Consider the following 24,100-nt stretch of genomic DNA (forward strand, 5'->3'; position numbering starts at 1 on the left):
TAAATGTGGGAGGCAACAGATCAATATTTCTTCCTTACATTCAGTATTTCTCTCTTACATCGATGTTTCTCTCTCCCTCCCTCTCTGAGATCAATTTTAAAAAGAGAATAAAAGAGGACATCCGGGTTTCCAGCAGCCTACAATCTCATTCAATGGACTGGACAGAATCCTCACTGATTTGTACAGCCAGATGTTATATGGACTCCCCTTCTTGGCACTGGTACCTAGGGCTGGTGTGACCAGTGTGGAGCTGCGACCCCTCATTCTTAAGGGGGGTAGCTGAGATATGTCTCCCAATTCACGGCTGTGGAGCCAGCCTTTTTTAGTCTCTGCCCCTCTTAACAGTATGAGGCTGGGACCCCTCACTTATCAACTTATCAGAGGTGGCCTCCATAGCTGAGATATCCCTCCCAATTCTCAACTGCCACATGTGGGTATAGGACTAGCCTGCTTTGCATCTTTGCACTCCTACCAGTCTCAAGGTAGCTGCTTCTTTATATCCTTAGTTATAGGACTTCGATTCAGCTCATTTTCTGTTGGTTCTCCAGGTTGACTATTCTATAATTTAGTTGCAATTTTGGTGTGGTCATGGGAGGAGGCAAGCACAGCGTTTACCTACTTCACCATCTTGAAGGTAACTCCTGAGAATTTGCATTTCTAACATTGAGCACCATTATGATGAACTTCTGAAAAGAAGTATAAAAAATCACAACTATAAAAGTGGAACAATGCTGGTGGCATACTGGGAACAAAAATAGAACCTGAGGGGCTAATCTCACCTCACCATGATGACTACTATAATCACTTATCAGAATCACCAATCTGAGCCCTGACTAGTGTGGCACAGTAGGTTGGGCGTTGTCCTGTGCACCAAAATGTTGCTAGTTTGATTCCTGGTTCAATTCCTAGTCAGGGCACATGCCCGGGTTGCAGGCTCGATCCCTGGTAGGGAGTGTGCAGGAGGCAGCCAATTGGTGTTTCACTCTCCCATCAATGTTTCTTCTCTCTCTTTCCCTTTCCCTTCTTCTCTAATAATCAAATTTTAAAAAGTCTTAAAAAAAAAAAAAAAAAGAAGTACCAAGCTGAGAAAAATACTGGGGGAAACAGAAACTTGAGGGGAGAATACTGGGGCCTCTCCTCACCTGGAAAATCTCCTTCTAGTTATTCCCCTCAGAAATTTGAGGCTTTGTGTTATAGCAAGGAGGCCCTGCCATTTTCAGGGTCAGGATGTGGTTTGTGAAGGAGTGCAGGTGGCAAAAGTCCACTGAACGATGTCTTACATTTCACCTTCTCTTTCTTGCTCAAAGGCATCCCCTTCACCCACAATCTTCTCTGACATTAATCCTCCCACACTCTGAGGGCAGGGGGCAGCTGCAGGTTCTACAAAGTCTCAGCCTACCCGTCTGTCCTGTTTCTCTCTTCCCCCCGCTCAAGAGTTTGCTATACTGTGCTCTCTTCAGCATCATATATGCTAAAACTGGAACGATACAGAGATTAGCATGGCCCCTATGCAAGGATGACATGCAAGTTTGTGAAGCATTCCATATTTAAAAAATAATAATATTCCACACTTCCCTTAGTTCCTCCTACTTTAAAAACACACACACAAAAAAACCCACTAATTTAAACACACTCAAAGATACAAGGAACAGAGAAAACAGAAGACACAAGGGGATTATTGTTCCTTACCTGACAGTCATAAAAAGGGTGTCCCCGCCAGCACATCACATCCAGAATGTAGTAGGTCTGCTTTGCCTCACTGTAAATGCAGTCCAAAATGGTGTAGTCTAGGACACAATGCAGAAAGTTGGTACAGGGTGCCCCTCCAATCAGGGTTCCATCCAACACAATCTAGGAAGCCCATCTTAGGGCTTGGGAACTGAGTCCCAAAATCCCTGGTACTTGCAGCAAGCACCAGCACTGAGGTATGAGAATTCAGTGAGGAAAGCATTCTTCATGAAGCAGCTAAAGGGGTAAACTGAGGTAGGTCAAGGCAACCCTTAAGCCAAGTGGAAATTCTGAACTTTTAGATAAATTGGGACATTTACCTACCTCAGAGAAGCTCAAGTTTGAAAGCAAGTAATCATCCATTTTAGTTTACAACTACTTTTTTTTTTTTTTTTTTAATATATCTTTATTGATTTCAGAGAGAGGAAAGGAGAGGGAGAGAGAGATAGAAACATCAATCATTGATCGGCTGCCTCCTGCACTCCCCTGACTGGAGATGGAGCCCGCAACCCGGGCATGTGCCCTGACCAGGAATCGAACCCCCATCTCCTGGATCCTAGGTTGATGCTCAACCGCTGAGCATGGCTACAACTACTTTTTGAGTTCCTATCATGGGCACTGTGTTCTGCGGGAAACATTAACAGTAAGTAGTCCCTGCCTTTAAAAATGTTACAATCTGCCCTGGCCAGCACTGCTCTGTGGTTAGAGCATCAGCCTGCCCACCAGAGGGTTGCAGGTTCAATCCCCAGCCCAGGTCTGGATGCATGTGGGCAGCAAACAATCAATGTGTCTCTCTCACATCAATTTTTCTCTCTCTCTCCCCCCCAACCCCTCCCTTCCATTCTCTCTAAAAAAAGAAAAAAATCATTGGAGAAAATATCCTTGGGTGAGGATTAACAAAAATAAATAAGTACAGGAAAGTTACAATACAGTTAAGGAGATAAAATGATCACAGAGGAGCCCTGGCCAGTTTTGCTCAGTGGTTAGAGCATCGGGTCTTGGGTTCCATTCCTGGCCAAGGGCAGGTACCTCGGTTGCAGGTTCGATCCCAGCTCTTGAAGGTGGGGCACATGCAGGAGTCAACCAATTGATGTGTCTCTCTCACATCGATGTCTGTCTGTCTGTCTCTCCCTCTCTCCTTTCCTCCCTCCCTCCCCTTCCTCTCTCTCTAAAAATAAAATCAATGGAAAAAAATATTCTCAAGTGAGGATTAACAAACAAAACAAAACAAACCCCACGTGATCACAAGGAAAAGAACCAAGAGCTGAACTATATAGTACAAACTAAGAATAGGAATCCCAGGAAAAAAGGGATTGGAGCAGCATAAAATGCTTCCTAGAAGACATGTGATATGAAGAGTTTTCTGGGATAAGAGAATTAAAACAGGGCAGAGGGGAGGTGGGAGGGCATTCCAGATTACTGACATGGCTTGAGAAAAGGCTCAGAGGCAGAATAAATTTGGTACATGAGGAAAGCAAGATGGCAAGCCAGCTGGACAGAGCTAAAGGTGGATATGGAGAGTAGGGGAAAGATACAAGGACAGGTGGCTATTCTAAAAACCAATAGAGAAGTGTGGGCTCAGTACTGAGGACATGAGGAGCCACCAAGGGAGCCTGAGCAGGCAGACAATAGCAGGGTTCAGCCCAGCTCTGCCACTTCGTCACTGAATTACCATGGGCAAGTTATTTAACCTCCAAGATCTTAATATCCCTAGCTAGGCTCAGGTGCGAGAGAGAAGCTAAGGTTAGGATAACGATAAAGGAGAAAAGGGAATTTGGCAGGGAAGTCCCAGCAGCATCTTACTGTACATTACACTAGGCATTCTGAGGGAACTTTCTCCAACAAACTGCAGCTGTCACCATGTAATGGCAGTTCATGGGAAAACATGTTGATTTAAATTCAAGGATTTTTTGCCCAGCAGGCCTCATTGGGCTGCGTCTACTCTGCAGCTGCAGAGGGCTGACAATGAAGGAGATGGCCTGAATTCAGTGGGCAGGACGCTGTCTGTGCACTTTTAAAGGTATGCTTTCAAAGTGGATCTTTAAAACAACTGACCAAGAAATATATACTACCTTTTACTGATTATAAAACTTAATAATTATAAACTTAAAAAACAGACAGTTTTATGTAGGTACCTTTTGCTGTTGTTGAGTTTTGCCTATTGCCCCCTGGCAGAAGCGAGGAAAACCTGTTGACACAGTAACCACTCTTGGTGTAGGCACTGGTAGAACCCTGTTTGGAAAGAAATGTACCATTCTCATTAGGCATCAGCTCTCCTCACCCTCTTGCCTCCACATTCTGCAGGGGTATCATCAGCCCAAAGATGGCTCTCAAAACATCTTCCTACAGGAAAGTGTTTCAATCCCCATGCCAGGCATAGCTGCTGCGGCACAAAAGGAATATGAAGTGCAAAGAATCCCTCTTGCTACAGACAAGGCTTGGTGTCATAAGAAGAGGGGGCAGCTACTCACCCTAGAGGCCACAATAAGTGCTCTTTTTCCAACAGGGCACACGACCACAATCCATTCCTGCCCCAAATCTGAAGGGACGTCAATTAACCACTCAGAAAGCATCAACTGGGAACACAAAATATGGTGTTAAATATCAATAGGGGTGTCCTGCTCCACTGTTTACAATGACAAAGAATCCACGTACTGTATTATATCTATAATGAAAACACAAGTTAAAGAATGAGGGGAGAAAACACTGACAGTGGGACCTCCACCCCACTTACTCTTAGCAGTCAACTTGTCTCCTGCTCAACTGATGGGATGGAGGCCACTCACCATGAACTTCAATTTCTCTCCTCACCTTCATTACCTGTATTCACACCCATTCTGACTACCTCACCCCCCGTACCTGGGTGATGGGACCCTCTTCCTTTCCTTACTTTGTCTACCCACCTACCATTACCATAATTATTATGTTCCAGGGGCTATACCTTAGAGAGAAATAAGGACCCTGAAATTGAGATGCTCTTAAACTAGGTCATTCTTTCCCAGACTGGTGACACAAATACTATACTAAAGGATGTTAGGAAATCTACCCCAAGAAAGGGGGGCGTTGTGGGAAAATGAATTTGAAAAGGTCAACTCTTCCTCTCATCACTCATAGTCCATCACATCTATACAGACTTAGGTCTATCAATTAATCCTTGCCACTGAATCTTTCCTCTCTCCTTCCCCTTAGCCCACAAAACACTTAACCCCTAATTTACATAAACAAAACAAAAATGAAAACCTTGTATCACTTTACATTTGTTAAGCTACTCTACTTTCTCCTTTTTTTCAAACTACTTCATATGGTTGCTTCCTTCCCACCTACTGACACCCTCAGTCCAAATATGCTACCCCACAGTCCTGCTAAAGGCCATCAGTGACCTCTATGTTACCAAGTGACTCTTCCCTTATTTCATCCTCCCGCTTTCACTCCCTGTTCAATGCTGCCAATCACATCCTCCTCCTTGATACATGTTCCCTTGTCCCTGTGACACAGTGGTACTGTTTTTCCCTTCAAATATTCCTTCACATACTCCCCCAAAACATGTAAATAATCTTTAGAAGTCTGTTTTAGGTCCTCCTTTTCTTTTCTCTTAGACACTGCCCCCTTGGGGGTGGATCTCATCTACTTCTGTAGCTTTGTCATTCAAAGAGGATGCCTCCCAACTGCCTTCTTTTTCATGTCCAGATTTCCTTCCTTTCCTCCAGGCATATATTTCAAGCTGGCCATTTGATATTTGTTTGTCCTCTCTGTACCTTAAGCTCAGTATATACAAAATGGAATTCACTGCCTTCTGTTGCCCAAGTACTTCCCAACCCTGAAACACGCACCCTTCCCCTTCTGCATTCTGTAATCCTGTTAACTGCATCATCACTATCTCTGCTACTGAATCTTAAACCCAAGGCATAATCAACATTCCCTTAAAAGAGTAGTAATATGACACTAAAAAGACAAGTGACAAAACAAAAAATAGGTAAATTAGACTACACAAAATTCAAAACTTCTGTGCTGCCAACAATACCATCAAGAAAGTGAAAAGAACCTAGTGGTATGACTTCAAGACAGAATGTGCCCTGTGCAGAGAGAAAGAAGTTCCCTTCCCAGAAGCTGGTCTACCTACATATTAGAAGTTAATCTCACTTTCTTACAGCAAAAAACATATTCTAGTTATTCCAGGAGTACAGGGGTTATTTCTGACCCATGGCTACCTTCCCCACAGCATAGCCTCCTGTAACACAGGCCCTTCAGTGCTGCTTGTTGAACAGAACTAAATTATACTGTCATAGGGGATGTTACCTGTGCTGTATTTGGGGCAGAGAAGAAAGATGGGAGTGTGTGCACCCCGGAACCATATTCTAAAGGTGGAAGAAGATTCTGAAGTGACAAGATACTTAGGTTATGGAAAGAAGTATACAACAGAAAGGTAGGACCCCCACTAGGACCCATACCTTGCCTTCTGGAATACCTGGACTGCCTAGAGCACTGGACAGTCTCCATGCCTGCTTCCCCTATGGTGCCACAAGCCACATTGGTTTTCTCTCTGGAATCAACAGGGCACTTAGCTAAATTTGTTACAATGACCTGTGATTTCATGCCTTCAGCCCCACATAGGCCAACTGGGTGGCATGGCATGGCTGCGCAGGCTCCTTATATTCAAGGGCAGCTATACTTCCCATCTTCTACCAACTGAATGTGAAGATTCAAGACTGACATCTTAGTCCTCTGCTTGGGGAAGACTAGACTACCAGTCTGGGAGGTGTGGTGGGGTAGTGCTGGGCTGAAGAGGTCTGATTCAGAATAGCTATGCAATGACTATTAAAGAAGTGACAAGTACATGGAGACTACTAGTACATCAGTAGTGAGCATGGGGTAATGGTTCCCAAACCCACTATTCAGTATCCAGCAGTGATCCCTGGTTAGCAAACGGCACTGTAAGCCATCTCTTCATCTGTAAACTTTCTGAACATCAGCATTTTCTTTGTAGTTCTCATTCCTTTTTTCTGCCTCCTCCTCCTCCTCTTTATGGCAACATATATTCCAGTGGGGTTTGAATGTATACTAAAGGGAATGGGACTAGCTGGGCCTAATCTCTGGCATACTCACTTGATTAGCATAGCGCTTTGGTAACTTCTTGCCAGTGTCAATGTCCATTTCTTCATCTTTCTTATCTTCTTCTTCCTCACTCTCCATCCCTGTCCAGTCATCTTCAGCCAGTCTTCTGGCATGATTCACATAATCCAGCCGCTTGCTGGAGAAAGAAAAGGCATAGAGACAGGTCTTTATGTCTTGTAGGAAGACACCCTACAATGTGACAGATGGATTCAATTCAAAGACTCCAAATTCAGAAGCACTTGGGGATTCTGATGGGAGTAAGAGATGACAGAATTTCCTCTATAAGGCTGAACTAGTGACCACCTCCTCACAAATCCTAAATAGGAAACCCACTCTGAACAAATATAGCCTTCCTCAGAGTTTCCTAAGACTGAGAAAAGTAAAATATTTAAAGGAATTTTCAAGGTTCACCAGCTAGAAAGGCTGACCTTACTCCCACCTCTACCCCAGGTGAGAGCTAAGACTTCTCTGCCTGGCAGGTATCTAGTCCAAAGGTCCCCAGGGACTGAAGAGAAGAATCACTTAGATGCAGTGAAAATATAAAACAAGGACAGCTTCTGGGGCTTTTCGCTTTAAACAGTTTTCTGAGGAGCAGCCAGGCCTTTCTCCAGCCCTAGTCTAATACTCAAAAACAAGTCAAGGGCATGTAACTCAGTTGCAGGCTTGATCCCCGGCCCAGGTCAGGCTTGTGCGGGAGGCAACAAATCAATGTGTCTCTCTTACATGGATGTTTCTCTCTCTGTCTCTCTCCTGCCCTTCCACTCTCTCTAAAAAAAGAAAAATATCCTCGGGTGAGGATTAATGAAACAAAAATCCCCAATCACTTAGTTTACAATTTAGTATCTTTTACTTCTTTGTTTCCCTTTATCTTTACCTTCCTCTTTTTAAAAAACTACATATCGTAGAAAGTTTGGGAAATGAGAAGGAAGAAAAATTACCTTTGGAACCTAATTGTCCCAAAGTGATTTACAGAGCAGCCCCAGCCTAATTGCTCAGTTGGTTAGAATGTCACCAAGTTGGTTAGACACAACAAGATTGCAGGTTTGATTCTCGGTCAGGGCACATACAAGAATCAAATAAGAGATCAAACCCTGAGGCAGTGATACCAACTCAGGTGGTTTCTTCTCAAACACATGTGTTCATGCACATGAAGGTGCATAGGAGAGAGAGCATATGCAAGCACAATGGTCTTTTACTTCAAGAATAAGGAAGAAACCCTAGCTGGTTTGGCTCAGTGGTTGGAGTGTCAGCCCATGGACTGAAGGGTCCCGGATTCGAATCCAGCCAAGGGCATATACCTTGGTTGTAGGCTCTATCCTCGGTCGAGCATCTGTGGGAGGCAACCAATTGATGTGTCTCTCACATCAACATTTCTCTCTGTCTCTCTCTCCCCCCGCCACCCCCCACCATGCTCTCTGAAAAGCAATGGAAAAATATCCTTGTATGAGAATTAAAAAAAAAAAAAAAGAATAAGGAAGAACTAGTGTACCTGTACATGTGCCAAAGGATGCATTTCTGTGGTTATTTCCAGAGCACTGTTTTAAGCACAAGAGAAGGAAACTACTCAGATACCAATCAGTAGGGGACTGCTTATATCATGAACTGTCCATTCAATGGAATACCTGGCACTTTATGAACTGATACAGAATCTCTACAAAAAACCAGTTAACTAAATGTGCAGAACAGTGTACTTACTGTATTCTGTTGAAGAAAGAAAAAAAAAGTCAACTGCCCATGTGGCTCAGCGGTTGAGCATCAACTGACCTATGATCCAGGAGATCACGGTTTGTGGTTCGATTCCTGGTCAAGGCACATACCTAGGTTGCAGACTCGATCCCCAGTGGGACATGCAGGAGGCAGCCCATCAATGACTCTCTCATCATTGATGTTTCTTTCTCTCTCCCTGAAATCAATAAAGATATATTTAAGAAGAAAAAAAAGGTCGCCCTGGCCAGCTGGCTCTGTTGGTTGGAGCATCACCATACACCAAAAGGTTATGGGTTTGACTCCCAGTCAGGGCACATACCTAGGTTAAGGGTTCAATCTCTGGTCAGGGCAGGTTTGGGAGGCAACCGGTTGATGTTTCTCCTCACATCAAAATGTCTCTCTCTCTTCATCTCTCTAAAATCAATAAAATACATAACCTCAGGTGATCACATAACCTCAGGTGATCACACACTTCCTCATATTGCATAGAATATCTTTGGAAGGATACACAAGAAACTATTAATATGAGAGAGGAAGTGAATGGGGAGGGGACAGAATTAGGAGGAAGACTTTTCACCAATTATTTTGCAATAGGTAATATATTCATTACATGTACGTGATCTGAGAAGGTAATCTGCAAGCAACCCAGAGGCCACTGGGAACCATATCTGCTAAATACACACAGTGATGCAGCACTGGGCAAAATGTAGATGGTACAGAAACTGTGTAGCAGTTAATAGCTCCTCTTGATTTTCAATTCCTTAATTTATTACCCAGAAGAGGTCCATGTTGCACTGAGAATAAAAGGACAGGCCCTGCCTTCAGAATAGCCCAGGCTCAAACATTCCTATCCTGCTCTCTTTCCCTTTGTGCTCATCTTGGCATTGAGAATTAGGTGTAAGGAAGGCATTTCCTCAGGTCCTCAGTGGAATTATTTGTCTGGAACTCCCAAGGGCTCCACAGAAACATTTGGGCTGCAGGCAGACAGGAAGACCACACCAATGCCAGGATTCAGAGTGTAAGAGAAGTTACAAAGGGAATATGGGGAGTGGAAATCTGGGCGTGACTTTCACAAGTCCATAAATTACAAACCTCAGTACTGCTGCCAGGAAAAAAAGAAAAATTTAACCAAATAACTGAACTTTTACTTTCAAACTTCCTCATCTTTTCCTAAGCTCTGGATGTAGAGGATGTTTACCTCTGTCAGGATTTATTCCTCCCAACCTCCTCAGCAAGATGATCAACCTGCAAAGGGTCTACTTTGAAGGGGGTTCTGTAGAGGCAAGCCTAGAGGTTCCTGAACAGTACACGATGCCCAGTCTAGAGAAAAAAACAGGGAGTAAAAGCATCCCTTACAATTTCTGCCGTTCCAGTAACTGCTGGCGTCGCTCACTCTGCTCCAAAGAACTGTACTTGGACTTGTACTGGGACAGGCGGGGGTGTGGGGCAGCTGTGCTATTCAGATCTTGAGACACAGAAAAGCTAGTAGCCAGGGCTTGACTCAGCTCTTCCATTTTCCCTACAAAGGAAAACATAAGAAAATGGTTGATTCATTTCATATTACCTCCTGTATACAGGCAGTTATAATATGATGACTACATTCCTAAAAAACCTTACTTAATCCAAAATCATAATGGTTTCCATGGGAAAAATGAGTTAAATGGTAAATGAGTTACAGGTGAGCAATTATTTCCTGCAGATATTTCAATAATGATCCTTCTGATAGCTCGGAGTGTATAGATATAAACTTAAACATTAGTCACTAAGCAATTTTACCTTGCGACTGAATCTAACCTTTGTTCTTTGTCATCCATTACCAGGGATCCTGTCATTAATTTCTTCTTACTATCACAGATAACCAATGATGTGATCAAGTACCTAATTTTTCCCTCAATAGTTCTAAATAGTCATTAACTTTCTGATGCAAATTTTACCCAATTGGTTGTTTAATTCTCTAATAAATGCCAACTCACATTAAGAAAATTTAGCTCCAGGAGAAATACTGGTTCTGGGGCCCTAGAGGAAGGGAAAAGAAGCCAAAAACCCAAACCTGGCAGTTATTTTCTCATTTTATACTTTGTTTTGTTTGGGGTGGGCATAAGAAAGTTTTCAGAACTACCTGTTTAGGACTCACTTGAAAAATGATTGCTAAGAAAAAGCAAAAGCAAAAAAAAAAAAAAAAAAAAAAAGCTAGAATGTGAAAGGCTATCTACCAGCTAATACCATGTGTTTTAGAAATGTGAGGGACTGCCCTAGCCTGTTTGGCTCAGTGGTTGGAGTGTTGGCCCAAGGAGTGAAGGGTCCTGGGTTTGATTCCAGCCAAGGGCATGTACATTATTTGCAGGTTCCAGCCCCAGCCCAGTTCAGGGCGCATGCGGGAGGCAACCAATTGATATGTCTCTCTCACATCAATGTTTCTCTCTCTCCCTTCCACTCTCTGAAAAGCAATGGAAAAAATATCCTCGGGTGAGGATCTGAAAAAAAAAGAATGAGCCCGGCCGGCCATGGCTCAGTGGTTGAGCGTGGGCCTCGGATCCAGATCACAGTCCGATTCCCAGTCAGGGGAGTGCAGGAGGCAGCCAATCAATGACTCTCTTATCATTGATGTTTCTATCTCTCTCTCTCTCCCTCTCCTTTCCTCTCTCTGAAATCAATAAAAAAATATTAAAAAAAGAAAAAAAAAAAAGAAAGTAGAAAGAGATGAATTCATACTTCACTCGCCTGTGAATAAAGGCATGAGGTGGCACAGGAGCTTATTCAAGAGTTAAAGGTGTGCCTAAGAAGGTAAGAAAACAGAAACATTCGAGAGAAATCTGACTCACACAGCTGGACTGGCCTAACCCTTTAGTTCTAGTGGCCACCACAGTGCTTAAAGTGCTTAAAGTTCACCTCAGGCCAGATGCCACTGCTCTGAGCACCAAAACCAATAGGTTCATTCCAGAGCCTCTGTAATTAAAAATACAACTTTATGGGCCTGTACTTGGCAATGAGCTACTTTCCATTGCATAGTTGAAGTCAGATTTTTTTTTCTTAATTTACAGCATTAATTTTAATTTGAAAGGAACTATAAAAAATTGTGGTTAAAAACTCATGATGTAAAATTTACCATTTTAACCATTTATAAGTGTATACAGTTCAGTAGTGTTAAGTACATTCACATTGTTGTACAAACAATTTCCAGACCTCTTTTCATCTTGCAAAATGTAGCCTCTATACCATTAAACAGGAATGGAACTCATTTTTACTTAAGATTAACATATTACCACTGTTGACTTGAGGCTTGTCTTAACACTTGTGGTGGCCATTTGTGGTTGAGGCTAGGTGAGATTACTTGGAATCCATAACGGTGTGCTATTTTCTGCACTTTTGTATAAGTCTGAACACTTCCATGATAAAATTTGTGGGTTTCTGCTATTCTGAGAAGCACAAAAATTCTTAATTGCAGCTTTGGATACTGGGGAGGCTCGCTGTACTGTTCTTGGCTGGCTTCTGCTCTTTGGACCCATTTCTCCAACGGTGCAGTCTTAAGTGGTTCTCACCTTAGCCCGGTGGTCTCATGGTCCAGCTGCGTCTGCCTCCTACTAACTCCCAAATTTCCAACTCATTCAGGACCCTACCCCGCGTTCCAGTGCCCCTTGCGTCTCCAGCCTCCCCATCCTCGTCCTCATCCTCCGAGACCCAAGCCATGCATCCCAGGCCCGACGGGGTCGAGGCCTTCTGGGCATCTCTTACCGAGCTTCTATCCGTCCCAGGCGACCGTTCTCCCCGCCACAACCACACACAGCCCTTCCCTAGTCAACTGGCGGTTAAGTCTTGCAAAATCCCTCCCTCCCCCACAAGTCCCTGAGGGTCTGGGCTGCACCACCGGGACAGGAGGACCGGAAGCGCGCCAACAGGGATAGCCTGGCTGGCCCCGCCCCTGCAGGGGAGGCCTCCGGGGACCCGGGAGGCGGAGACGGTCACGGGAAGAAGGTACAGGCACTGAGGGGCAGCTGAAGCCAGCGAGGCGAAGTCTCGGACCCAAGACTCACCCGGCCGCGGTAACACTTCCACGCGGCGCTGCCGCCGCCACGGGCCAGCCAATCAGTTGCCCCAGGATAGCCGGCCCGCCCCGCGGCCCCCACCGGCCGGCCCACTCGCCCTACTTGCGGTTTCCGGCCCTCCAGCCGCAGCGCTGTCTCCGCACGACGCTACTTCCGCTCCCAGCTGTTGGCGTTTTTCCGGTCAGCTCCGGCTACTCCTTGAGGTGATCGGGCCTGGCAGTGCCTTCGCCCGGAGCACAAGGTCCTGGGCTCCTCGCCCCCAAGTGAAGGGCCCCGACCTGTTCCTCGGCGTTCTGGGCCCTCCTGCCTTGGGTTGCGCTTCGCCCCGCTCAGAGCGCTCACGGCACTCCCATAGCCCGCCCCTCTCCGTGCTCGGTCGCTGAATGGCTCCCGGCTCCGCTCACACCCACTCTCGGTTTACGGCGCTACGCCGGAACTGGACTTCATTACATCATCTTTGCTCCGTTTGGGAGGCTCTTTTTCCTACTCGGTGGTGGACTCGGCAAAAGCGGGGACGGCTGGTGAGTGGTTTAAGTAGTAAGCATCAGGTACAAAGCACTCAGTAGACGTCTCTGAAGAATGACTGCCTTCAGGGGGTAGGGGAAGCACCCCAGATAGGAGAGCTAATCAAGCTGCAGTTCCGTGTGGGTCCAGGAACCAAGCGGTCACGGTTTGATTCCGGGACACTGCACCTGCCCAGGTTGCAGGCTCATCCCTAGTGGGGGTGTGCAGGAGGCAGCCCATCAATCATGTTCCTCTCTCATCGATATTTCTCTCTATCCCTCTCCCTTCCTTTCTTACTAAAAAATAAAACATTAAAAAATTAGGAATACCATTTATTGAATGCTTATATTGATCAGACACTGCCTCATAATTTAATCTGCAAAAAACAGGTAGAAACTGAAGCTTAGAGACGTTAAGTAACTTTCCTGTCACAACTTTTGAGCCAAATATTTGAATTTGCTGAATATTTAACCAAGAAATTAAATATTACTATCCTACAGAAAGGAAATATACAAAGTTGGCACATTTTGAGTCCAAGGTATGCACAAAAAAAGGGAGTTCTATGGAAAGTAACCTCACAGGGTGATCTGATAATAAATTCCTAACTGGGCAGGTCATTGTGGGTAGTTACGCCCCAGGCATATAACTTCTTTAGTGAAAGGTTTTAAACCAACCCTGTCCATTGTTCTTATGCATCTAGGTTAACACCCCTTTGAAATGACAGAAGTCATATCCCTTAAAGGGGGGGTGTTCCCTAAAGACATAATCTTATTAACTATCCTATAATCCAATCCCAGCCTTGTTCTCCAATCTTCCTTACATCCCCTTCTTAATTTCAAATGCATAAAAGAAGATCCAAACTGTTATTTTCAGTAGCAGTTGAGATCTTTCTCCCTGCATACGTGACCAGTTGGGCTAGAATAAACTCTTGCCCTAGCAGGTTTGCTCAGTGGTTAGAGCAGCGGCCTGTGGACTGCAGGGTCTCTGTTTGATTCAGGTCAAGGGTACATACCTTGGTTGCAGACTTGATCCCAGGCCCCAGTCCAGGGGTGTGTAGGAGGCAACCAATCGATGCCTCTCTCACATCGATGTTTCTCTCTCTCTCCCCCTTCCGCTTTCTTAAAAGCAATGGAAAAAATATCCTCAGGTGAGGATTAAAAAATTTAAAAAATAAACTCATAAAAATTCTCTGCAGGTTTGTATATTTCATACGTGGACAGGTATGGCAACAAAAGCACAAGCAACAGAATTAAAAATAAAGTGAGCTTCATGAAATTAAAGACTCTTTTACACCAAAGTACATTATCAAGAGTTAATACACAGAGAATAGAAGAAAATATTTGCAAATCAAATATCTAATAAAGGACTAATATCCAGGATATATAAAGGACTACAACTCAATAACAAAAAACAGTATAACAAAATGGGCACAGGACTTGAACAGATATTTACCCTAAGATGTACAAATGGCCAATAGCACTGAAAAGATGTTCAACATCACTAATCATTAGGGAAATGCAAACCAAAATCACAATAAGATACCACTTCACACCATTAGGATGGCTATTATTTTAAAAAAATAACATGTTGGTGAGGATGTGCAGAAATTGGAACGCTCATGCATTATTGGTGGAAATATAAAACAGTTCAGCCACTATAGAAAACAGTATGGTGGTTCCTCAAAAAATTAAACATAAAATTACCATATGATCCAGCAATATCACTTCTGAGTATACAGTTATGGATGAAAAAGGGGTTCTGTAATAACACTGACAAGTCTGTTAAGGGAAAGTAACCTCACAGAGTGATCTGATCACAAATTTCTAACTGGATAGGTAAGAAAGAGTAGGTAGTCACATTTCCAATCGCATTCTCGGGAGTGTTTGAGATCTTTTGGCTCAAATAAACTCTTGTAAAAATTCTCTATAGATTTGGAGGTTTCCTGTGTTAACACACTAAGTCCTCACTTAATTTATACAATAGGTTATAAACAATGCAGGGTTTAGGGACACCGAAGCCCACTCCATTTCACCCCCACTTCCTGTAAGCCTCCAAACCGAGAATCAAAATATTTTTTCACCCTGGCTGGTAGCTCAGTTGACTAGAGCATCATCCCAATGCACCAGGGTTGCAGGTTTGATCCCTGATCAGGATGTTATGGGAAAGAGGACCTGTCTCTTAGCGGGTCTCCCTAGAGCCGACCCATAGTGTGTGGGTTCTTGACTTCATGCAGGAAAAATTTCACAACCGTAGTCCAAGTGAATTTTATTTTATTTTTTTAAGAATTCTATTGATTTTTTAGAGAGAGAAGAAGGAGAGAGAGAAATATTGATATAAGAACAAAACATTGATAGGCAGACTCCTGCACGCCCAGACCAGAAATGGAACTGGCAACCCACTGGTGCATTGGACAATGCCTAACCAACTGAGCCACACCAGCCAGGGCACAGTCTAATAAATAAACATTAGAGGATGTATATTTATTTATTTATTTAAATATATCTTTATTGATTTCAGAGAAAGGAAGGGAGAGGGAGAGAGAAACCTCGATGATGAGAGTCATTAATTGGCTGCCCCTCTCCCCCGTACACCCCCTACAGGGCAGCCCAAAACCTGGGCATGTGCCAGATCAGGAATCAAACTGAGATCTGGATCGTAGGTGGATGCTCAACTGCTGAGCCATGCCAACCAGGCTAGAGTACATTTATTAAAGCTGGGTATAGTGAAACACGGGTCTAGGATAAGAAGAGAGGGACTAGGTGGGAAAATGAGCCTAGGCTGGGCTGTATTGCCTCACTAAGAAGTCACAGTAAAGAGGATCTTGGGGATAAGTTCTGAGGTTTAGCCAGGGATGAACTGCAGCTGCCCATTGCTGCTCTGGTTGCAAGCCTTGTGGGGTCCCTTAGAATTTAGGAGATGCATGCCTGTGCAATAAAAGGGGGGGGGGCACAGTAGTGCTCCTGGGAGGAAGATCACACTCTGGGACCTCCATTTTAGGGGTTTTAAAGGCTGGGCATTTAGGGAAGGCCTTAGAGTAGAATCTCAATAGAATATTCATCAGTTTTATGCTGATTTGCCAAAATGAAATTTATTCCCTTAACTTCACCTGTCCTTGGTGTGGTTGACAAATGGCATTAATTGGATTTCTGCTGTCTTATCTGCCTGAGTAGGGTGATTTAAGCTACTTACCCTCTGGTTGGGGAGGAAAAGTGCAAACTATTTACTTTTTTTTTTTTTTAATAAAATATATCTTTGTTGATTTCAGAGAGAGGAAAGAAGAGCGAGAGGGAGAAATAGAAATATCAACGATGAGAGAGTCATTGATCGAGCCCGCAACCCAGGCATGTGCCCTGACCGGGAATCGGACCCCAATTGCCTGGATCCTCGGTTGATATTCAACCACTGAGCCACGCCCCGCTGGGCCTATTTACTCTTAAGTGTCTTTGGTTTAGGGAAGATAAGATTTACTAGATGGCTGCAAACTGCTTTAAACAAGCAGTTTAAAAATGTAGTTTAACTATTTGTCTCAGTTTCCTTATTCCATTTGCCAAGGAATTTTCCTAGCTTCTTACTATTCTCTCATTGACACATACAAGAATCAACCAGTGAATGCATGAACAAGTTGATGTTTTTCTCTCTCTCTAAAATCAATAAATAAAAACAAAAATAAGTATTTTTAAACCCACAGTTGGTTGAATCCTGGATGTGAAACCCAGGAATATGAAGGGCCAATTATATATATATATGTTTTTTAGAGAGATAGCTAGAAACAAAGATGAGAGAGAAACATCAATTGGCTGCCTCCTGCAAGCCCCCTCCTGGGGAGGGGGCCTGAATCCCCTGGCATGTCCTGACCAGAAATTAAACCCATGACCTCTTAGTACATGGGTCAATGCTCGACCACTGAGCCACACCAGCCAGGGCTGAAGCAGTTATTAAGCACCCACTATATGTAAGACCTCATCCTGGGGCACATGGTGATGTTAAAAGACAAAATTAACTGAGTAAATTTGAAGATCTAATGGGTTTTGCTTTAGTAAATAATAAAAACCAGTGGCATTCCATCTAGCACTAGAAGGGCACTCCTGGGGGTTGTACAAAATGGAAGGCTTTTTTTATAGGAAGAAGATGGGGCAAGGGAGCTATCAGCAAAAGAAAAAAAAAAGGACTTTTTGTGGCCAGGGGTTTTTTCTTGTTTCCTCTATATGTGTTTTTGTTAATCTTCACCTAAGGGTATTTTTCCCCTTGATTTTTAGAGAGAGTGGAAGGGAGGGAGAGAGGGACAGAGGGAGAGAGAGAAAAAAAAACATTGACGTGAAAGGGACGCATCAACTGGTTGCCTCCCAAACGCAGGGATGGAGCCTGCAACCAGGTACATGCCCTTGACTGGGAAATAAAGCCATGACCCTATGGTATGCATGATGATGCTCTAATCACTGAGCACACGGGCTAGGACGTGTGTGTGTGTGTGTGTGTGTGTGTGTGTGTGTGTGTGTGTGTGTGTTTAATCATGCAGGTTGCATTTTCTTTCTATGGGGCATGGAGAGGGCCCATGTGACAGATCACCTTAATAGTGCTTGACCAGATTGGTTGATTAAAATTTAATTTCTGGGAGAGGTTGAAACTGCAATTAGATCAGTTATTAAATCTAGGTTTGTTATCTTGGGCTTTTAGCACAAGTGACACCATTTTGGGCCTGTGGTTTTCTCTTTACCAGTGGGGACATAGCTTGGTTCCCATCTTCCCTGAGACACCCTCTTGGGTAATCATACTCATGTCAGGCACCTTGAGAGTAATATTAAAATAACATGCAAATTAATTGTTGCTGGAGGTTGAGACAAATACAGTCTAGCCAAGTTGTCATAGTTATCCTAGCTAAGGCATCCTAGACCAATCAGCCTACCCTCAGATTTAAGAAACCTCAGTCAAGGTCAACAGAGCTAATAATCCAACACATTTAATCACAAAATCTGAAGTGAGCCCAGTAAAAACCTGATGTGCCCAGCCGACTTACAAACTCATGAGCTAAATATGTGCTTACTGTTTTAGCCCTGAGTTTTAGGATCGATTTTTTATACACCATTATTGATGCAATAGATAACTGAAACAGAAATTATAAGACCAGAGGTACATATGACTGAGTAGGTATGGAGCTGGGCATTGCCAAAGGCTCTAACCTAATTCCTGTGGAGATAAGAATGTCCAAACTTGCAGAGAAAAAATTTTTTAAACATTTTTAGAGAGGAAGGGAGAGGGAGAGAAAGAAAAACATCGATGTGAGAGTGGAACACCAATTGGTCACCTCTTGCATGCCCCTCACTGGGGATTGAGCCCCCAACCCAGACATGTGCCCTGACTGGGAATCAAACCAGCAACCCTTCAGTGCATAGGATGACACCCAACCAACTAAGCCACACCAACCAGGGCAGGTAATTTTTATAAGAGTTTGAGGGTAGCTTCCAATCAAATGGCAAAGTAGTTAAACACAGTACTGGCATCCTCCTAGGACCACATCAAAATTACAACTGACTATACAACCACCATCATTCAGAATCACCTGAAATCTAGCTGAACAGAAGTCCTATAACTAAGGATATATAGAAGAATCCATGTTGAGACTGGTAGGAGTATCAAAGACACGTAATAGGCTGGTCCCACAGGCATGCGTGACAGTTAAAAATCAGGAGTGAGTTGTCCTAGCCCCACACCAAGCCCCCCAGCCCAGGGTTCTAGTGCAGAGAAAAGAACTCTCCATAACTTCTGGCTATGAAAACCAGAGGAAATTATATGGCTGAGTGAGACAGAGAGCTGCTAGAGTCCTAGGCATTACTCTTAAAGGACCCACACATGGACTTGGACTCACTTGATCTGAGCTCCAGTGCTGAGGTGGCAGCTCAAAAGGTGCCAAGGACATATGGGAGGAACTGAATTATCTAGCTTCAGGGTGAGGGCTGGAGGGGCAACTTTCTCCCAGACTGAAGTGCTGGCAGAGGCCATTGTTCTTATGCTGAGCACCCCACCCTGCCCCGCAGGCACAGCCAGAGGCCATATCTGAGTCTCAATCAACCTGGCTAACACTGTTCACCCAACCCTGGTGATTCCCTGAAACCTGACTACAACCAATTTTCAGGCCCACCCAGCAGCAGTCAGCGGTTTTCCCACACTAATGGCTTGTCTTGGGCATGCTGTAGACTTTCCTAAAATCTCTCAAAGGTTAAAAAACCCAAAACAAGCAGCATCTGGCCTCAGTGTTACTTCATAGCTCTTGCTAAGTGGCCCCAGGCCTGGCACAATTGGCAGTTGGCCTTGGTTCACAGCTTGTCCTCTCTCAGGGAACTCCAAGCCCAGCATAAGTAGCAGCCATCTACAAATCTCTTTGTAGCTGATGTCAGGTGACCCCCCAGCAGGGAAGAGTTGGCAGTTGACCTTGGCCTGCACCTCCTGAGAGGTCCCAGAGGCAGTTAACCCAGTGGCTAACTTAGAACACACCGGAGCACCGTGCAACCATCTCCATGAGTGATACTCAAGGGGTGCCCTTAGTATATAAGAGATGTGCTAAAGTGGCTCTGAGCTCCACAGCTCTGAGAGCCAGCTGCATCCTTTCCCCTGCTGGATGTTTAAGGAGGACCACTTGCTGGAACACAGATGCCTGGAATCCGCGAAGACACAAGCAAAATATCTCGACCGGGTGCCAGTGATTGTGGAAAAAGTCTCAAGCTCTCAGATTGTTGACACTGGCAAATGGAAGTATCTGGTTCCATCTGACATCACTGTGGCTCAGTTCATGTGGATCATCAGGAAAAGAATCCAGCTTCCTTCTGAAAAGGCAGTCTTCCTGTTTGTGGATAAGACAGTCCCACAGTCCAGCCTAACTATGGGACAACTTTCCAAGAAGGAAAAAGATGACGATGGATTCTTGTATGTGGCCTATAGTGGAGAGAACACATTTGGCTTCTGAGGGCCAGTGCTTGGCTAGGTGCACTGTACCTGCTTGTGTATCTTATAAATAGTAGGCCGTTTTCAGTTATTATACCAGAATCTCTTCACATAGACCTATTGGTGCATTTGTAACTGGATTGATTTCTTAATATACTGGAAGATTTTGTTTCCTTAGACTAGTACATTATACAGTTAAAAAAAAAAAAAAGAGAGAACCACTAAAGTGAGTTCTGGACCTGCTAAAGTGAGTTCTGCTCCAAGGGGTCCTCCAGCAGATCCTCCTCTGTGCTCAGAGCCAGTCCTTTGCAGCCCACCCTCCTTCCAATTGACCTGCCAACAGCAATCAAAGGCTCAGCTACAACAGGAGGGTGCACATAGTCCACACCTAGGAGAGGGGGCGCAGCTGGAGTGCCCAGCTCAGGTGACTAGGGTAGCTGTGCCACTGGGCCCTACAGAACACACTACATAAGGTCACCCTACTAAGACTGAGAGACATAACAGCTCTATCTAATGCAAAGAAACAAACACAGAGAGGCAGCCATAATGAGGAGACAAAGAAACATGGCCCAAATGAAAGAACAGGAGAAATCTCTAGGAAAATAACTAAACAAAATGGAGACAAGCAATCTACCAGATGCAGAGATCAAAACATTGGTTATAAAGATTCTCAAGAAACTTAGTGAGAACTTCAATGGCATAAAAAAGGGGCATAGAAATCATAAAAAGGAAGAACACAAGCCCAGACAGTGTGGCTCAGTGACTGAGCATCAACCTATGATCCAGGAGATCTCAGTTCAATTCCCCATCAGGGCACATACCGGGGTTGTGGGCTTGATTCCCAGTGGGGGGCGTGCAGGAGGCAGCCAATCAAAGACTCTCTCATCATTGATGTTTCTGTCTCTCTCTCTCCCTCTCCCTTCCCTTCTCTGAAATCAGTAAAGACATATTAATAAAAATAAAAATAAAATAAGGATAGTTTAAGGGACCTATCAAATGTAACAAAATTTGCATCACGGGGATACCAGAAAGAGAAGCAAGAGATCAAAGAACTGAGAACCTATTTGAAGAAATAATGTATGAAAACTTCCCTAATCTGGCAAAGGAAATAGACGTACAAGTTCAGGAAGTGCAGAGTCCCAGACAAAATGATCTCAAAAAGGCCTATACCAAGACATACCATAATTAAAGTGGCAAAGTTTAAAGACAAAGAGAGAATCTTAAAAGCAGCAAGAGAAAAGCAGTTAGTTACCTACAGGGAAGCTCCCATAAGACTGTCAGCTGATTTCTCAACAGTTTTTGCTGGCCAGAAGAGATTAGCATGAAACATTCAGTGATGAAAAGCATGGACCTACAACCAATACTACTGTACCCGGAAAGGCTATCATTTAAAATTGAGAGATAAAGAGCTTCCCAGACAAGAAAGAGCTGCCCAGCCGGCATGACTCAGCAGTTGAGCATCAACCTATGATCCAGGAGATCGCAGTTCAATCCCCCGTCAGGGCACACGCCCTGGTTACCGGATGGATCCCCAGCAGGGGACAGCCAATCAATGACTCTCTCATCACTGAGGTTTCTATCTCTCTCTCCCTTTCCCTCCTTTTTCTGAAAGCAATAAAACATATTAAGAAAAAAAAAAGAAAGAAAAAGCTAAAATAGTTCATCACTGCCAAACCAATATTACAAAAAAATGTTAAAGGGTCTTCTTTAAGAAAAGAAAAAAGAATAAATAATATAAATAATAAAATGGCAATAAATACATGTCTATCAACAATTACTTTAAATGTAAATAATGCATTAAAAGACATAGGGGCCCGGCCGGGCGTGGCTCAGTGGTTAAGCGTCGACCTAGGATCCAGGTGATCAGGGTTCGATTCCCGGTCAGGGCACATGCCCGGGTTGCGGGCTGCAGCCGATCAATGACTCTCTCATCATTGATGTTTCTATCTCTCTCTCTCCCTCTCCCTTCCTCTCTCTGAAATCAATAAAGATATATTTAAAAAAAAAAAAAAGAATTGAAGTTTAAAAAAAAAGACGACATAGGGTGTTGTTGGGGGAGGGGTGGGTTGAGGTCCAAGAAGATATAGATAGGAAGGATAAATGATGATGGGGGAAAAAAAAAGAAAAAAAAAAGATGTAGGTGGCTGAATGCATAAAACAAGCCCCTTACATATGCTGCCTACAAGAGACTCAATTCATATGAAAAGACACACACAGACTGAAAGTAAAGGGATGGTAAAAGGTATTTCATGAAAATAGACATGGGGAAATAAGCTGGGGTAGCATGACTTATACCAGACAAAAAAGACTTCAAAACAAAGGCTATAATAACAAGAGACAGGGAAGAAACCATCAACTCCACTTCTGGGTTTTTATCAAAAGAAACCCAAAACACTAAATTGAAAAAACATGCATCCATATATTTGTGCCATAGCATTGGTTCCAATAGCCAGGATATGGAAGCAACCTGTGTATTAATAGATGAATGGATAAAGAAGTGGTACACATATACAATGGGATATGATGCAGCCACAAAAAGTAATAAAATCTTGCCATGTGCAACAATATAGATAGACCTAGTGGGAATTATGCTAAGTGAAATAAGTCAGACAGAGAAAAACATATACCATATGATTTCCCTTATATGTGGAATCTAAAAAAAACAAAATAAATGAACAAACAAAACAGAAACAGACTCTTAATATAGAGAACATTTTGAAAGTTGCCAGAGAGGTGGGAGTTGGAGGATGGATGAAAAAGGAAAGAAATTAAGAAGTACAAGTTGAGCACTAGGTGGTTTTTCTCAGTGGTTAGAGTATCGGCTCACAGACTGAAGGGTCCCAAGTTCGATTCCAGCCAAGGGCACATACCTCGGTTGGGAGCTCAGTCCTCGGCCCTGGTGGGGTCTCATGCAGGAGACAATTGGTCCATGTGTCTCTCTCACATCTCTCTCTCTCTCTCTCTCTCCCTCTCTCTCTCTCTCTCTCTCTCTCTCTCTCTCTCTCTCTCTCTCTCTCTCTCTCTCTCTCTCTCTCCCCCTTCCACTCTTTCTGAAAAGCAATGGAAAAAATATCCTTAGGTGAAAATTAAAAAAAACATATATATATAAATTGATAGTTACAGTCCTCAGCTCGGCAGCACATTTACTAAGGTTGGAACGATACAGAGAAGATTAGCATGGGGCAACCCTTTTTGGGACCCCGTGCGCAGGCTGAGAGCTTTGCTTTCTTTACACAATAAACCTTTATAGTCTTTCGCTTAAAAAAAAAAAAAAGATTAGCATCACCCCTGTGCAAGGATGACACCCAAATTCATGAAGCATTAAAAAAAAAAAATTGATAGTTACAAAATAGTCACGGGGATGTAAAGTACAGCATAGGGAATATAGTCAATAATATTGTTAAAACTATGTATGGTGTAATATTGTCAAAACAGGTAGGTATTAGATTTATTAGGGTAATCACTTAATAAGTTATATAAATACCTAATCATGGGGTTGTACACCTGAAGCTAATATGTCAACTATAATTGAGAAATAAATTATTTTTTAGAAAAAGAGTGTATTTGAGCCAAAATTGAGACATATGCTGGGGCAATAAGATCTCAAATGCTCCAGCCCTGGCTGCATAGCTCAGTTGATTAGAGCATCATCCTGATACCCCAAGGTTTCAGGTTCGATCCTCATTCAGGAATCAACCAATGCCTGCATGAATGGGTGGTGCAATGAACTGATGTTTGTGTGGGTTTTTTCTCTCTCTCCCCCTTCCTCTCTCTCTAAAAATCAATCAAAAATTTAAAAAAAATCTCAAAAGCTCTAGAGAAGGACAATTTTGCAGTTTCTTTCATGCATTTGAGATTAAGGCGGGACCATAAGGAAGATTAGTGGGAAAAAGCAAGGTGGGGATAGGATTACCTAATAGTTAACAAGATTATGTGTTCTCTCTTCAGTAGTCATGCCTGGAAGAGTATTCTGTTATTTCAAAAGTGTGTTAACCTAGATGCACAAAAACAATGGACTGGGCTGGCTTAAAAATCTTTCACATAGCCCGGCCAGGCATGGCTCAGCAGTT

The 24,100-nt window shown here is 43.5% G+C and overlaps 1 protein-coding gene and 1 pseudogene across 10 annotated transcripts in view; one reads left to right on the forward strand and one right to left on the reverse strand.

Annotated features, from left to right (window-relative positions):
- The window catches only part of SNUPN (snurportin 1), a 32,545-nt gene extending 19,159 nt beyond the window's left edge, over positions 1 to 13,386 (reverse strand). Inside the window, exons 1-7 of one of the 9 annotated variants that reach the window (XM_081160952.1) lie at positions 12,693 to 13,386; positions 9,904 to 10,066; positions 8,330 to 8,375; positions 6,832 to 6,976; positions 4,200 to 4,304; positions 3,864 to 3,960; positions 1,690 to 1,787 (exon numbers count right to left, since the gene is read on the reverse strand). In XM_081160952.1, coding sequence (XP_081017078.1) covers positions 1,690 to 1,787; positions 3,864 to 3,960; positions 4,200 to 4,304; positions 6,832 to 6,976; positions 8,330 to 8,337 — 453 coding nt within the window. In that variant the 5' untranslated portion in view covers positions 8,338 to 8,375; positions 9,904 to 10,066; positions 12,693 to 13,386. Of the gene's footprint in view, positions 1 to 1,689; positions 1,788 to 3,863; positions 3,961 to 4,199; positions 4,305 to 6,831; positions 6,977 to 8,329; positions 8,376 to 9,903; positions 10,067 to 10,520; positions 10,564 to 11,810; positions 11,925 to 12,086; positions 12,236 to 12,279 lie in introns of those variants that run through there. The other 8 variants (XM_081160949.1, XM_081160947.1, XM_081160948.1 and 5 more) reach the window with 8 other exon arrangements.
- Positions 13,387 to 19,707: 6,321 nt separating this feature from the next.
- LOC308559053 (gamma-aminobutyric acid receptor-associated protein-like 2 pseudogene) lies at positions 19,708 to 20,052 on the forward strand (annotated as a pseudogene). Its single transcript has one exon. The product of its transcript is annotated as a gamma-aminobutyric acid receptor-associated protein-like 2 pseudogene (transcript).
- Positions 20,053 to 24,100: the final 4,048 nt, after the last annotated feature.

The sequence above is a fragment of the Miniopterus schreibersii genome (genome assembly GCF_964146895.1).
Source record: "Miniopterus schreibersii genome assembly, chromosome: 1".
NCBI lineage: Eukaryota > Metazoa > Chordata > Mammalia > Chiroptera > Miniopteridae > Miniopterus > Miniopterus schreibersii.